The following is a 15,934-nucleotide window of genomic DNA, read 5'->3' on the forward strand; positions in this document are numbered from 1 at the left end:
ATACGGTGGGTTGGTGGTGGTGGTGTTTTTGTTTTTTTTTTTGTGGTATGCGGGCCTCTCACTGTTGTGGCCTCTCTCGTTGTGGAGCACAGGCTCCGGACGCACAGGCTCAGCAGCCATGGCTCACAGGCCTAGCCGCTCCGCGGCATGTGGGATCTTCCTGGACCGGGGCACGAACCCGTGTTCCCTGCATCGGCAGGCGGACTCTCAACCACTGCGCCACCAGGGAAGCCCGGTGTTGTTTTTTTTTAATTTATTTATTTTATTGAAGTGTAGGTGATTTACAGTGTTGTGTTAATCACTGCTGCACAGCAAAGTGATTCAGTTATACATATATATATATATATATACACACACACACACACACACACACACACACACACATTCTTTTTTAAAATATTCTTTTCCATTATGGTTTATCATAGGATTTTGAATATAGTTCTCTGTTTTGTACAGTAGGACCTTGTTTATCCATTCTGTATATAAAAGCTTACATCTGCTAACCCCAACTTACCACTCCATCCTTCCCCCAACCCCGTTTCCCTTGGCAACCACCAGTCTGTTCTCTATGTCCATGATCCTGTTTCTTAGATAGGTTCATTTGTGTCATATTTTAGATTCCACATATAAGTGATATCATATGGTATTTGTCTTTCTCTTTCTGACTTCACTTAGTATGGTAATCTCTAGTTGCATCAGATCAGTGTTCTCCTCAGGAAAAAATCAGGTTAGGTAATGGACTAGGTTGACATACATACTCTGTCACTTTTGGAAACTGGAAAGTGTATGTGGTAGCCCATTTTCAATAATGTGAATAGATCATTTTTTACAAGATAGATAATTCTTTAAGCTTTTATATGATAAATCATAGGAGGAGTGGCAAATCTTGATACTTTCTAATAAAGACTTTCTCTCCTCAGAGAATAACAATGTAAATCCATGTATCAACTATCGAGATATAACATTAAATTTTGCCATATTTGCTGACCACAGAGGTTTTAAACATTTGAAAATAGGATTATTTTTGATTTTGCTATTTTTTAGCATCTTCTGATATTTGAAGATAGACGAATACATATGATTAATTAAAGCCTAAGAAGTTGTATGTTTTTCATAGCATTGTAGACTCAAATCATGTTTAAGATGGAAGGAGCCTCTAATCATAGCCTGGGAAGATATAAATAGCCAGAGTTCTGAAAAACTGTTACATGAGCAGGAAAGGGGAACTCTCTTGTTGGGAAATACATTCATGGTTATCAGTTGTGAAAAGTGATAATGGTTCTTTTAATAGCAGCTCCAGAATAAAGTTCCATATTGGCCTTTTTAAAAACAGGTAAATAACTAGAAAAATAAGCTTTGTTTTTAAAAAACTACCTGTACTCAAACACAGCTTAAGCTTGGTAGTTGAGCAACATAACATAGCATCTGAATTGTGGGCTTTCTTTGCAACATTTTGAAAAGTGAACTACAAACCAAGATTTTGCAACAAAATAAGTAAGGAAAATCTATGGAATGTGGAGGGAAATAGCATGTGAGAAAGTCAGTTCTTTCAATTGGCTTACAAAACCTTTGCTTTCTTCCCTAGCTTGTAGGGCTTTTACATTCTTTTATATAGGATCCCTACTACTGAGCTTCTCAGTTCTGCCCCAGTGTTAAGTTCAGGAGCAAAGCAGTGCTACAGCTCCTCCAGTGGTACAGTGAGAAAATTCCAGGCAGGCTCCTACCTCAGGAAGCATGGTTTTCCTGCTTTCTAGACTTAGTTCTTTATTTTATTTTACTTGCTGTGTTAGGTCTTTGTTGCTGCGCGTGGGCTTCTCATTGCGGTGGCTTCTTCTGTTGCGAAGCACGGGCTCTAGGCATGCGGGCTTCAGTAGTTGTGGCACGTGGGCTCAGTAGTTGTGGCTCGCGGGCTCTAGAACGCAGGCTCAGTGGTTATGGCGCACGGGCTTAGTTGCTCTGCGGCATGTAGGGTCTTCCCGGACCAGGACTCGAACCCATGTCCCCTGCATTGGCAGGCGGATTCTTAAACACTGTGCCACCAGGGAAGTCCCAGTTCATTATTTTAAACAACAGTGTAACCCTAGAATTGCTGCTCTAATTGGAGATTTCATTTTGGTTAATTTTGTTGGGGAGTATTGATCAGTATTAGGTGTTTTAAAATGCCTCTGATGTGCTTCAGAGGAACCCCCGAGGCTCTTCCTTCAGGATAGTTTAGTCTACCTCTCTGAGCCCAGTTTACTTTGCTTTGCGTTTCTTTGAGCTGCTGTAGATGATTTATTCTTCTGCCAAAAATCATAGTCAGAAAGTTAGCAGGAAAGAGATGTATCAAGCAAGAGTGGTATACTTGAAGGTGTTTTTAAGCCACCTCTCACTACAGCAGGGACAGGAAGGCAGCACAACTTGGTGATGGTCACCAATAATTCATTTTTCTCAATTTTTCTTTTTTACTTTTTTTATCATTTATGTTGACCAATTCCTCTTTGAAACTGTGACTTTCCTTAATGAGATTAATCATACAGCTGCTTCAAAATTTTTTACCTCTATGTTGATTTAAAATTTCTTATACCCATTCTCACTTGTGAGTTCTAGTCTTTAATTTCCAACCATCTTTAGAGTATTTCCATTTAATTTTACTAACCTGTCTCCCAGATTTCCCATTTTTTCCATTGTATTACTATTCTCCTGAACTTTGGAAGCTTGGAGTCTTGAAAGCCCCTTATCTCTTTCATCAAGTCTCTTGTAAAGTCATGTGTCTTCCTGTGCACAGCCTCTTCACCTTGTCCATTTTTACTGCCACCTTTTAAACTTTTTTTTTTTTTTTGCGGTACGCAGGCCTCTACTGCTGTGGCCTCTCCTGTTGCGGAGCACAGGCTCCGGACGTGCAGGCTCAGCGGCCATGGCTCACGGGCCCAGCCGCTCTGCGGCATGTGGGATCTTCCCGGACCGGGGCACGAACCTGTGTCCCCTGCATCGGCAGGCGGACTCTCAACCACTGCGCCACCAGGGAAGCCCTACTGTCACCTTTTTATTCTGCTGGATTTCACTTCACATCTAAATTATTTCAGTAGTCTTTCGACTGGATCTCCTTTATCTAGATCACCTTTCTCCTCTAATCCATCTAGTACAAACTGATTAAAGTATCACTTGTTTTGTTGCTTTCCTGGTAAAAATACTATTCTCCTGCATTACTATTAAGATCAAGTTTAAGTTTTGGCCCTGAAAGTGGCCCACTTTTGCTTATCCTTTGTGTCTCCCACTGCTCTTTGAGATCATCTCTTTCATTAAGCAGGGTGCTGTGTGCGATTCTTCGTACATACCATGTCTGTGGTTTTCTCCTTGCTTTTGTAAATGTTCTGGACCATGCTGTGGTATCACCGTACCCCGCACCCCCCACCCCAGTCTATGCAAATTTCTGGATTTGTTCGGAAAAGCTTCCCTGATTCCCCCAAGTGTGTGTTTCTTGTTTCCTTTAAAAAAAAAAAAAAAAGTTTCTTTCTGGATATTTTTCATCTTTCCCCAATTAGATTATGAGCCCTTTGAAAATAGGGACTCAGCCTTTTCTACTTTTGATTTTGTGCTTGGCAGTTTGGATGGGTATTCAGTAAACATTAAATTTGTGAGCTTATTTTAAGTAAGAAACTCAACTAGTGTGTTAATATAGTGCAAACTTGTGTGTTCAAAGGTGGTTTTAACTTTTGAGATGTTTTTTTCCTTTGCTAGTTTCTTAGGTTCAATTGAAGTCAATCCTTGGCAGTTATTTTTATTCTGTAAATTTGGTAAATTTTTGATTAAATGAATTTTGATGAATTGATTTTCTGTTTAAAGATCATTGCTTCCTAGAAGATTTAGTAATTCCTCAAAATGTTTACAAAGTTATCAGTTAATGTGATTCCAAGAAACTAAATAGTCAAAATGTGATGAATATGTTGTTCAGTATATTCCTGGGAACAACACACCAATGATTCTCGCCTCCATGCCTGCCAGATAAAAGTATTTGAATGTAATAGACTTCCTCTTAAGATGTTGAAAGAGTGGTCTCTTGAGAGTTTGAATCAAGATGAAAAAACAATTCAGTAGTGTGACTATAACTAAAATACTTAACTGTTCTTCAAGAATAACTTAACAGATCTGTAGATTTATTAGAGGACAACTGAAAGGCTGCTATGGAAGATAAACTGAAAAGATTTTATTTTGAACTTGGAGAAGATATGCACAAATAAACTGTATTAGGGTCTCTACTTCAAACTTGAGGATTTTGTGTGTGTGTTGTCGGCGGGGGTGTGTGAAAACAAAAGGAAGTCTGCTCATTCAGTAGTGCCAAAATCAAGGTGATATTAAAAAATTGCTTGTGTATATTTTCATCTTCTGTTTTGAATTTGAGCTCATGGAAGATAACAACCACATTTGCCTGCTGTTCCATGTCTTTGTGCCACTGTCAGAAGCAGAGTTCTAGGCCTGAAAGACCCGAAGAGCAAATGAATATGGCATTTTATGTGTTCTAATCAGAGACACTACCTGGATGGAAAGTTAGCTGCAAACATTTGTATGTGTGCTGTTCTTAATAAAATGAATATTCTCTTAAAGAATAAAGGAAATTAATACGTAATTATAAGACTGTTTCTTATGCCAATTGTATTGCATGATTCTGTGCTTTGAACATTATAGCATGCTGGCAAAACAAAGGATCTGAGAGCTGGTAAAGCAAAAAAAAAAAAAAAAGAGGAAGAATTGGTCTAGAATACCACTAATAAAAATGGTGCTGTTTTCTGCTGTCTTTGGAGAAGTAGGCACCCTCAAAATACTCATGAGTATATTGTGATTAGAGAGAAAATAGCAACTTTACTTTCAAGCAGGTTATAAATATTCATCAATTCAAGAGACAAATATATTGTTCATTTACTTAATTTTAAGCACTTTTTGTTTTCCATCATTTCTTTCATGTTTATATCATCTTCTGCTTGGTTTTCTCCTGTTTCTCTGCTTAAGTAGTGTTTTAGAGTTTCATTTCTTTTTTGACTTTCTGTTGCTATGAGAGATACCTTTTAAAAATCTTCCAGAGTATTGAATATTTTCCATGTTTCTCCTACGTATTTTTATCGAAGGACAGTGTCTTTATAAGAATTTTGTTAGTACCTCTTTTCAAAAGCAGACAGCAAAAAAGACTGCCTTACCTTGTTGTAAAAGAGCAGCCTTGTTGACCTTCTGAGCACATAAGTCAGGGGTAAGAAATCCATATTTCTATTAAGAAAAAACATTGACAGGAAAAAAAAATCAGTACAGTAAATAGCATATTGTATGACATGTAGTGGGAGGAGAAGGAAAATGATAGAAATAGAAAGGGTAAAATAATTCAGTCTTAATGGCAAGCTTGAAAGTGTTTTTTGGTTTTGTTTTTACTTATTAAGAAGTGGTGAGATGCCATCATTAGAAGAGACTGTTGTTTTCATTCTTTCTTAAAGAAGCCAGAAACATAATTTGAGAAAGAAGAGCTATATTATTCCTAATGCCTAAATGTTCTTCTTGGAAACTCTTTCATTGTTTTCAGCCCCTTTCCCCCCTTCTAAAATAATAGCTTAATCTTCTGGTGTAGTTTGGTGCTATTTGGAACCAAAGAAAATAATGACAACAATTTTAACTCTGAAACTTTTTAACTCTGAAAGACTTTTAAATGAATAAATCCATAAGTTCATTAAGAATGAACATTTTTTAATTTAAACTTTAAAAGTAAAATTTTAAATGTACAGCCTGCATTTTTAAGATAAGTTTACAGATTGGATTTCATAATTGGAGTTATCTCTTCATAATTATATGCCCTTTCCAAAGGCTGTAAACAGCAAATCATATACCTTGTACCTTGTCTGAGAAGCATAACCTTCTAGAACCTAAAGTACCGTTTATACAAGAGCAATGTGAAATAATTTTAGGATGGGATTCTATTCTACTTTCAAAGCAGACCATATACCATCTAGCAACATATTATAATATTGTCAGAAATCATTTATATATGAATACCTTCATATACTTAAAGATGAAAATGTCATTTTAAGTCTCACAGACCTGGGATCATTCTTATAGTAAGGGGGCTATGTTAGTTTTACTTTCCTGCTGCCTTTTAACTCAAATGGTAGAATAATCAATCTGCTTTCTAGTTGAGATTCTTTTAGAATAAACTGTTTAATGAAGAGTGTCCAGTTTTAGATCTTTGTGGGATGGTGTTTCATATCTTCCAAAGATCACACTGGTAGTAGTTTTCCCTAGTATATCAGGTGGCGAGAGGCTTAAGAGGATCATTGCATCTGTCTTGGTGATTGATTTTTGGAAGAGTCTGGAAGATGATCTATCCGAACTTTCTCAAGTTTAACTTTCAAGCTGTGATACTTTTCTTAAAGTTATTTCTGTACATTAATCAATGAGGAAAATTTCTTAGAGGGCTTATTGTGAAGCTTGAGGTAGAAGCTCCCCCATCATCTTGCCTGCTCCAGCCTTCCCCCTTGTGTTATGTCTATCTACAGTACTTGGCATATGACTGTGAGGTGTTTTATGGTGTTTTAATTAAAGAGTTACTGAGGAAGCACTGGCATGTTCAGATCTGGCACTGTCTAGTATGTATAGTGAATGAAACTTCTTTTGGAACTGAATCTTAGTTATCATCCCTTCTTTGAAGTCAAGGGGAGAATATTTCATTAAAATTATGTCTTGCTTGTTGTCTTATATATATTCTTTTTAGATAGAAAGGTAAAGTTTAAGAGACATTGAGCAGATGCTGAATTGTTGCAACTCCAGATCCTAGAGCCCATGTCACACCCACTCTCAGTCTAGCAACAAGTAGTAAAAGACATTTGGAATCCCTTTTCCCCCATCTAACCTTGACTATTAAGACTGACAGCAAGAATTTAGCAATTAGAAATACTGCGTACTTTGTTCTCCTACCTTTCAACAAGAATCAGCATGTAAAGTTGAAGTTTCCTGACCAGAATTTGGAAGACTATAATGTGACTCCCTGGGCCTTGATTCCAGAAGAAGGAGCTCTCTGAATATGCGTTTACTAGTTGGTGGTGAATTCGTGAGTCGCCAACTATTAGGCCTTTATGTCCAGATATTATCTCAATTTATGGAGTAAGGTCCCTGAGTTCTCCTCTTTCCTTCCACAGGGCAAGCAGGAGGACTTCAAGACGACAGTTCTGGAGGGTATGGAGACGGCCAAGCATCAGGTGAGGGTGGCATTAGATGCTTGCCACTTAGCAAGAGCCGCCAAGTCAGGGTTTGATGCTTGCAAGTGTTTTTGGCTGTAGTACCCACATTTTAGCCAGAAGCGCAGGGGAACTTTAACCCACAGGACAGAGTAGTATAATAGGAGAAAGTGTAGACAGAACAAAGGCAAGCAAAACCTTTTGAAGTCCTCAGGCCGATCTCAGCCCTCCACTCTTCTTCATGTTTTTGAGGAGATGGCGGGTACTTTTCTCCCCAGCAGCCTTTATAGTAAAAGTAAACATGATATAAAACATAGACTTAGAAATCATGGGACCTTTACAAAGAAAAATAACTTTATACACAGAGGGGAAGCCATAGGCTGAAAAACAGGATGGAAAGGCCTTCTAGGATTAGTCAGAGGAACTATGTGGGCAAGAGAAATGGTTGTTAAGTGGTATTGGATACAGTTTTTTTTAGTTAACATTACATAGTTAATCATTTTGCAGTTTAAACATTTTGTTTCTCACATGAAAATTAATCTTTGTTAAAAACTCTGCTTGAAGTGCTGTTTCTTTTCAGACCAAACTATGAGATTTTAACTTTTGGAAAAAGTAAAGGGTTAAATGATTTATAGGGGCCTATCTGGAACAGTTAAAGTTTGTTCCAAGAATCCAAAGTAGAATATCTGGATTTCATCCTTTACCTCTTAAAGGATGCAATTGTGTGTGCCAGTGCTCAAAACTAGTTTATATATACATTTTGATAGACTTGGAATAGGTATCACTTATGGAGTTTGTCACTTTTGAACTCTTAAGTCTACTTTAAAATTATTTGTTTATTATAGTTTGTGTACAGCAGGTCCAGAGAATATTTTGTATTTTACTCTCTTAGATCAAAAATAGTTCAATGTTAATACAGAAATTAGTACTTAGGGGATCCAGAATGTTAGAAGTAGACTTCTTTAAATGCTATTTGAAGGATTGGAGGTTGATAATCAGTACATGGTTGTCTTAGAGGAGTTAAAATTCTCTTTCAGAGTCTGTATCTGATAGATAAATCTTCAAGAATGCTTTTCATCAAATGATGCACAATTGGATCTTCCAAGGAACTGTTGAGGGTCAGGGATAGCCTTTAGAGCTTTAATCTTGAAGAAATAAATTGAGTTTTCTTGTTTCTTTTTGTTTTGTTTTTACATGAGTAATAAATAAGTTTACTCTTTTGCTTAAGTAAACAACATGTTGTATTGCTGAAAGTAAAAGCAGACTTTCTTATAGAACTGTGGTGCTACTGACTTAATATTAGTAGAACATGAGTTTTAAGTGTTTCCAGGAATGGTGGTGACTATTCTGAACCCTTCAAGGTCTCTTCTTTAGATTTTCACCTTGTTCAGAAGCATGTATTTGTGAGATGATCAGTCGGAGTTAGAAACGTATGCTTATAAGTGATCAATGTTATTCTCTTAACAAAACCAAATGACCGTCATGAGTATCTTGGGACCAGGATCACATCTTGACTTTTAAAAAATCATAGCAAGTTGGTGTTTACATCCTAAATCTTGAAAGTTAGAAGGGAACTGAGGTCATCTTGCCTAGCTTTCTGCCTTCAAATAGGTGGTATTTGTATCACCCCTGTTTTATCAGGTCCTGAAACACAAAGTTAAATGACTCGACCAGGAATATACCCAACTGTGGAGGAGTGAAAACCCAGAGGTCTCGTTTCTTATGCGTATACTATTCCTTACACCTTCCCTTATAGAATCATTTAAAGTGTGCGTTTACGCTGAAAATAAAAAATCTAAAGCATAAGAAATCATAGGATTTTCCTCTTTTTCCTTTTTCTCTCTTCTCCCCCTATTCTTTATTCTTTTATTTTTAAACTATTATAAGACTGGATATGGTGCATCTAAACTTACTAATTTTAGGAAGTTTATATGTGCATCCTATCAGGCTCTTGTTTTCTCTCTTTAGCTAGAAATCTAATTGTAGTTCATTTTCTCTACGTTAATAAAGGGGGAAAAAAGGCAAGAAACTCATGGAGGCCTTCTTTTCTGTTGTTATATCTCTCTTACTTCATTCAAGATGCTACCTGTATCATATCAGAATCGGGGGGAAATGATTTCATGGAATAGCAGTCCTATATACTCACTTCCCTCCCCTCCTTTTTTCTGCCTAATTGATATATCCGGAAAGATCTAAATTAGTCCCTTAAATATTTAACTACTTTTACTGTGTTTTGAGGGAAAGCATTAGCCAATCAGACCATTAGAAAAGGCAATTATGCTTTAGCATGACTGCATTTTGAAAGGTGATGCTGGAAATTTCCTGTGTTAAGTGGTGAGAAAGAGGAATTGAACAGAGGGCAAGATTGGTATGTAGGCAGCCTTGGGGCTTTTAAAAAATTAAGGTAGCATCTTTGAAATATTCTAAATTTCCAGAATACCAGACTCTGTTAAGTACACACAAACACCAAAGTATAAAACTGTATTCCAGAGCCAAGTGTAAATACTTCTGAATTATATGTACTACTGCTACTTTTAATCAGGATGTTATACTGAAAACAATTGTATTCTGTAAGATTCTTCCCTCTAAAGGAGATACTTGAGTTAGATTATCCAGAATGGTTTGTTAGTTCATTTTGAAATATTTTATAGAAAGAATGTTTTGATTTACCTTCTGAGCAGTTTAGTTTCCAAATTAACATTTTTTGTTTCCTTGGAAAAAAGTTAGATTTTTTCATCTTGCACACTTTTCACCTTGATTTTGATAATGGTTTCCTTCTTTGGAATAGTAATTTTCATCCCTAAAAACCAGAAGGAAGGCAATAATTACTGAGTTTTTAGGGACCATTTTTCATTTAAAAATTTATTTTTAAGAATAATTGGGGTTGTTTTTAGATGTTATATAGAAGATAGAGATGGAGAACAGTGTTATTCCACATATACATTAATGTTACAACTTTTGGCTTCTTTAATTCCTTTTGTTAAACTTTTGATGTTTGATTCAAAGATAATTTAAAACTGTCATGACTCATATAAAATTTCTTAATTGTTACATATTTCCCAAATTAGCCAACTATATTGGAGTGATTTCTGTTGATAAGAACACTTGGAATGAGGAACCAAATATAATGTAAAATTTAGTGCTTTTTCCCCACATGGTTTTTCTGGCTGTCATTGACAATAGTATTTTGCAGTAGGATTGATGTTCATTGACCACTTATTAAACATATATATAGAAGATAATATAGCTAAGAAAGAAAACTACCCTGTTTTGGGGAGGGAGAAGTAGAGTTTACAGAGTTCATTGGTTGTCTTATTAATAGTATACACTCATGAAATACACCAAGAAGTAACCTATTAAGAGGTATTTGGTCCAAATACTCAGGATTATTGGGTAGATAATGCTTCTTATAAATGTGACATGTTTTGGGACTTGGCTTTGTTTTTTTATTTTGATTTGGGGGTACAGGACTGGGGACATCAGAGCTGTATAGTTGGGGCTTCCCTGGTGGCGCAGTGGTTAAGAATCTGCCTGCCAACGCAGGGGACATGGGTTTGATCCCTGGTCCGGGAAGATCCCACATGCCGCGGAGCAAGTCCGCGTGCAGCAACAAAGATCCAACACAGCCAAAAAATAAATTAAAAAAAAAAAAGCTGTATAGTTTTAGAAGCTTTCAAATTACTGAAATAACCTATATATCTGATAGTCAGCATTTCTTCTTTTCATGCCTTAATTTCATGCTTCACCCTCCACAATATGGCTGTTACTGATTATTTTTTTCCTTAAGGAGTAATTAATTCTCCTGACAGTCTTTAATTTTAGGTTGAGATTCATTAAATGTGAGGATTATTGATTTGATCTACTGTTGTGAATACAGTATTTGTGCCCTCATAATCTACTGTGAATGGATGAATTTTTCTTCTTGTCTCCAACAACAGTATTTCTTAATGTACAGCCCACAGTAGCATTAGACATTTTTGCTTAACCTCTTGTTAACCATTATTTTTTCCTAGATAGTGTTTGGATGTCTTTGTGGAAACAACACCTCAATAGCTTAGCTATAATTTTCTAAGTTACATCTTTACCTGCTTTGTTCTTCTTCTTTTTTTTTTAAACATCTTTATTGGAGTATAATTGCTTTACAATGGTGTGTTAGTTTCTGCTTTATAACAAAGTGAATCAGCTCTACATATACATATATCCCCATATCTCCTCCCTCTTGCATCTCCCTCCCACCCTCCCTACCCCACTGCCCCATCCCACCCCTCTAGGTGGTCACAAAGCACCGAGCTGATCTCCCTGTGCTATGTGGCTGCTTCCCAGTAGCTATCTGTTTTCTATTTGATAGTATATATAAGTCCGTGCCACTCTCTCACTTCGTCCCAGCTTAGCCTTCCCCCTCCCCGTGTCCTCAAGTCCATTCTCTACGTCTGTGTCTTTATTCCTGTACTGCCCTTGGGTTCTTCAGAACCTTTTTTTTTTCTTTTTTAGATTCCATATTATATGTGTTAGCATACGGTATTTATTTTTCTCTTTCTGACTTACTTCACTCTGTATAACAATCTCTATGTCCATCCACCTCACTACAAATAACTCGATTTCGTTTCTTTTATGGCTGATTAATATTCCATTGTATATATGTGCCACATCTTCTTTATCCATTCATCTGTCGATGAACAACTAGGTTGCTTCCATGTCCTGGCTGTTGTAAATAGAGCTGCAGTGAACATTGTGGTACATGACTCTTTTTGAATTATGGTTTTCTCAGGGTATATGCCTAGTAGTGGGATTGCTGGGTCGTATGGTAGTTCTATTTTTAGTTTTTTAAGGAACCTCCATACGGTTCTCCATAGTGGGTATATCAATTTACATTCCCACCAACAGTGCAAGAGGGTTCCCTTTTCTCCACACCCTCTCCAGCATTTATTGTTTGTAGATTTTTTTGATGATGGCCATTCTGACTGGTGTGAGGTGATACCTCATTGTAGTTTTGATTTGCATTTCTCTAATGATTAGTGATGTTGAGCATCCTTTCATGTGTTTGTTGGCAATCTGTATATCTTCTTTGGAGAAATGTCTATTTAGGTATTCTGCCCGTTTTTGGATTGGGTTGTTTGTTTTTTTGATATTAAGCTGCATGAGCTGCTTGTAAATTTTGGAGATTAATCCTTTGTCAGTTGCTTCATTTGCAAATATTTTCTCCCGTTCTGAGGGTTGTCTTTTCATCTTGTTTATATTTTCCTTTGCTGTGCAAGAGCTTTTAAGTTTCATTAGGTCCCATTTGTTTATTTTTGTTTTTATTTCCATTTCTCTAGGAGGTGGGTCAAAAAGGATCTTGCTGTGATTTATGTCATAGAGTGTTCTACCTAGGTTTTCCTCTAAGCGTTTTATAGTGTCTGGCCTTACATTTAGGTCTTTAATCCATTTTGAGTTAATTTTTTTGTATGGTGTTAGGCGGTGTTCTAATTTCATTCTTTTACATGTAGCTATCCAGTTTTCCCAGCACCACTTATTGAAGAGGCTGTCTTTTCTCCATTGTATATTCTTGCCTCCTTTATCAAAAATAAGGTAACCATATGTGCGTGGGTTTATCTCTGGGCTTTCTATCCTGTTCCATTGATCTATATTTCTGTTTTTGTGCCAGTACCATACTGTCCTGATTACTGTAGCTTTGTAGTATAGTCTGAAGTCAGCGAGCCTGATTCCTCCAGCTCCGTTTTTCTTTCTCAAGATTGCTTTGGCTATTCGGGGTCTTTTGTGTTTCCATACAAATTGTGAAATTTTTTGTTCTAGTTCTGTGAAAACTGCCATTGGTAGTTTGATAGGGATTGCCTTGAATCTGTAGATTGCTTTGGGTAAGATAGTCATTTTCACATTGTTGATTCTTCCAATCCAAGAACATGGTGTATCTCTCCATCTGTTTGTATTGTCTTTAATTTCAGTGTCTTATAGTTTTCTGCATACGGGTCTTTTGTCTACTTAGGTAGGTTTATTCCTAGGTATTTTATTCTTTTAGTTGCAGTGGTAAATGGGAGTGTTTCCTTAATTTCTCTTTCAGATTTTTCATCATTAGTGTATAGGAATGCAAGAGATTTCTGTGCATTAATTTTGTATCCTTCTACTTTACCAAATTCATTGATTAGCTCTAGTAGTTTTCTGGTAGCATCTTTAGGATTCTCTATGTGTGGTATCATGTCATCTGCAAACAGTGACAGCTTTACTTCTTTTCTGATTTGGATTCCTTTTATTTCTTTTTCTTCTCTGATTGCTGTGGCTAAAAATTCCGAAACTATGTTGAATAATAGTGGTGAGAGTGGACAACCTTGTCTTATTCCTGATCTTAGAGGAAATGGTTTCAGTTTTTCATCATTGGGAATGATGTTGGCTGTGGGTTTGTCATATATGGCCTTTATTATGTTGAGGTAAGTTCCCTCTATGCTTACTTTCTGGAGGGTTTTTATCATAAATGGGTGTTGAATTTGGTTGAAAGCTTTTTCTGCATCTATGGAGATGATCATATGGTTTTTCTCCTTCAATTTGTTAATATGGTGTATCACATTGATCAATTTGCGTATACTGAGGAATCCCTGCATTCCTGCGATAAACCCCACTTGATCATGGTGTGTGATTCTTTTAATGTGCTGTTGGATTCTGTTTGCCAGTATTTTGTTGAGGATTTTTGCATCTATGTTCATCAGTGATATTGGCCTGTAGTTTTCTTTCTTTGTGACATCTTTGTCTGGTTTTGGTATCAGGGTGATGGTGGCCTTGTAGAATGAGTTTGGGAGTGTTCCTCCCTCTGCTGTATTTTGGAAGAGTTTGAGAAGGATAGATGTTAGCTCTTCTCTAAATGTTTGATAGAATTCGCCTGTTTAGCCATCTGGTCCTGGGCTTTTGTTTGTTGGAAGATTTTTTTTTTTTTTTTTTTTGCGGTACGCAGGCCTCTCACTCTTGTGGCCTCTCCCATTGTGGAGCACAGGGTCCGGACGCGCAGGCCCAGCGGCCATGGCTCACGGGCCCAGCCTCTCCGCGGCATGTGGGATCCTCCCGGACCAGGGCACGAACCCGCGTCCCCTGCATCGGCAGGCGGACTCCCAACCACTGCGCCACCAGGGAAGCCCTGTTGGAAGATTTTTAATCACAGTTTCAATTTCACTGCTTGTGATTGGTCTGTTTATATTTTCTATTTCTTCCTGGTTCAGTCTCGGAAGGTTGTGCTTTTCTAACAATTTGTCCATTTCTTCCAGGGTGTCCATTTTATTGGCATATAGTTGATTGTAGTAATCTCTCATGATCCTTTGTATTTCTGCAGTGTCAGTTGTTACTTCTTTTTCATTTCTTATTCTGTTGATTTGAGTCTTCTGCCTTTTTTTCTTGAGTCTGGCTAATGGTTTATCGATTTTGTTTATCTTCTCAAAGAACCAGCTTTTAGTTTTATTGATCTTTGCTATTGTTTCCTTCATTTCTTTTTCGTTTATTTCTGATCTGATCTTTATGATTTCTTTCCTTCTGCTAACTTTGGGGTTTTTTTGTTCTTCTTTCTCTAATTGCTTTAGGTGTAAGGTTAGGTGGTTTATTTGAGATGTTTCTTGTTTCTTGAGGTAGGATTGTATTGCTATAAACTTCCCTCTTAGAACTGCTTTTGCTGCATCCCATAGGTTTTGGGTCATCACGTTTTTATTGTCATTTGTTTCTAGGTATTTTTTGATTTCACCTTTGATTTCTTCAGTGATCTCTTGGTTATTAAGTAGTGTATTGTTTAGCCTCTGTGTGTTTGTATTTTTTACAGATTTTTTCCCTGTAGTTGATATCTAGTCTCATAGCACTGTGGTCAGAAAAGATACTTGATATGATTTCAATTTTCTTAAATTTACTAAGGCTTGATTTGTGACCCAGTATATGATCTTTCCTGGAGAATGTTCCATGAGCACTTGAGCAGAAAGTGTATTCTGTTGTTTTTGGATGGAATGTCCTATAAATATCAATTAAGTCCATCTTGTTTAATGTATCATTTAAAGCTTGTGTTTCCTTATTTCATTTTGGATGATCTGTCCATTGGTGAAAATGGGGTGGTAAAGCTTCCTACTATGATTCTGTTACTGTCGATTTCCTCTTTTATGGCTGTTAGCATTTGCCTTATGTATTGAGGTGATCCTCTGTTGCGTGCATAAATATTTAAATTGTTATATCTTCTTCTTGGAGTGATCCCTTTATCATTATGTGTGTTCTTCTTTGTCTCTTGTAATGGTCTTTGTTTTAAAGTCTATTTTGTCTGATGTGAAAATTGCTACTCCAGCTTTCTTGCGATTTCCATTTGCATGGAATATCTTTTTCCATCCCCTCACTTTCAGTGTATGTGTCCCTAGGTGTGAAGTGGGTCTCTTGTAGACAGCATATATACGGGTCTTGTTTTTGTATCCGTTCAGCCAGTCTGTGTCTTTTGGTGGGAGTGTTTATTCCATTTACATTTAAGGTAATTATCGATATGTGTGTTCCTGTGACCATTTTCTTAATTGTTTTTGGTTTGTTATTGTAGGTCTTTTCCTTCTCTTGTGTTTCCTGCCTAGAGAAGTTCCTTTACCATTTGTTGTAAAGCTGGTTTGGTGGTGCTGAATTCTCTTAGCTTTTGCTTGTCTGTAAAGGTTTTAATTTCTCCATCAAATCTGAATGAGATCCTTGCTGGGTAGAGTAATCTTGATTGTAGGTTTTTCCCTTTCATCACTTTAAATATGTCTTGCCACTCC

General features: G+C 36.9%; 1 protein-coding gene across 2 annotated transcripts in view; it reads left to right on the plus strand.

The window, feature by feature from the left end:
* KDM1A (lysine demethylase 1A) overlaps nucleotides 1–15,934 on the plus strand; it is a 64,086-nt gene that overhangs the window by 15,154 nt on the left and 32,998 nt on the right. The window contains exon 3 of one of the 2 annotated variants that reach the window (XM_067723493.1): nucleotides 7,152–7,211. The exons of the other annotated variant lie outside the window; for it this stretch is intronic. Coding sequence (XP_067579594.1) covers nucleotides 7,152–7,211 — 60 coding nt within the window. The remainder of the gene's footprint in view (nucleotides 1–7,151; nucleotides 7,212–15,934) is intronic. 2 annotated transcript variants of the gene reach the window in all.

The sequence above is a fragment of the Pseudorca crassidens genome, chromosome 2 (assembly GCF_039906515.1).
Source record: "Pseudorca crassidens isolate mPseCra1 chromosome 2, mPseCra1.hap1, whole genome shotgun sequence".
In the NCBI taxonomy this organism is placed as follows: domain Eukaryota; kingdom Metazoa; phylum Chordata; class Mammalia; order Artiodactyla; family Delphinidae; genus Pseudorca; species Pseudorca crassidens.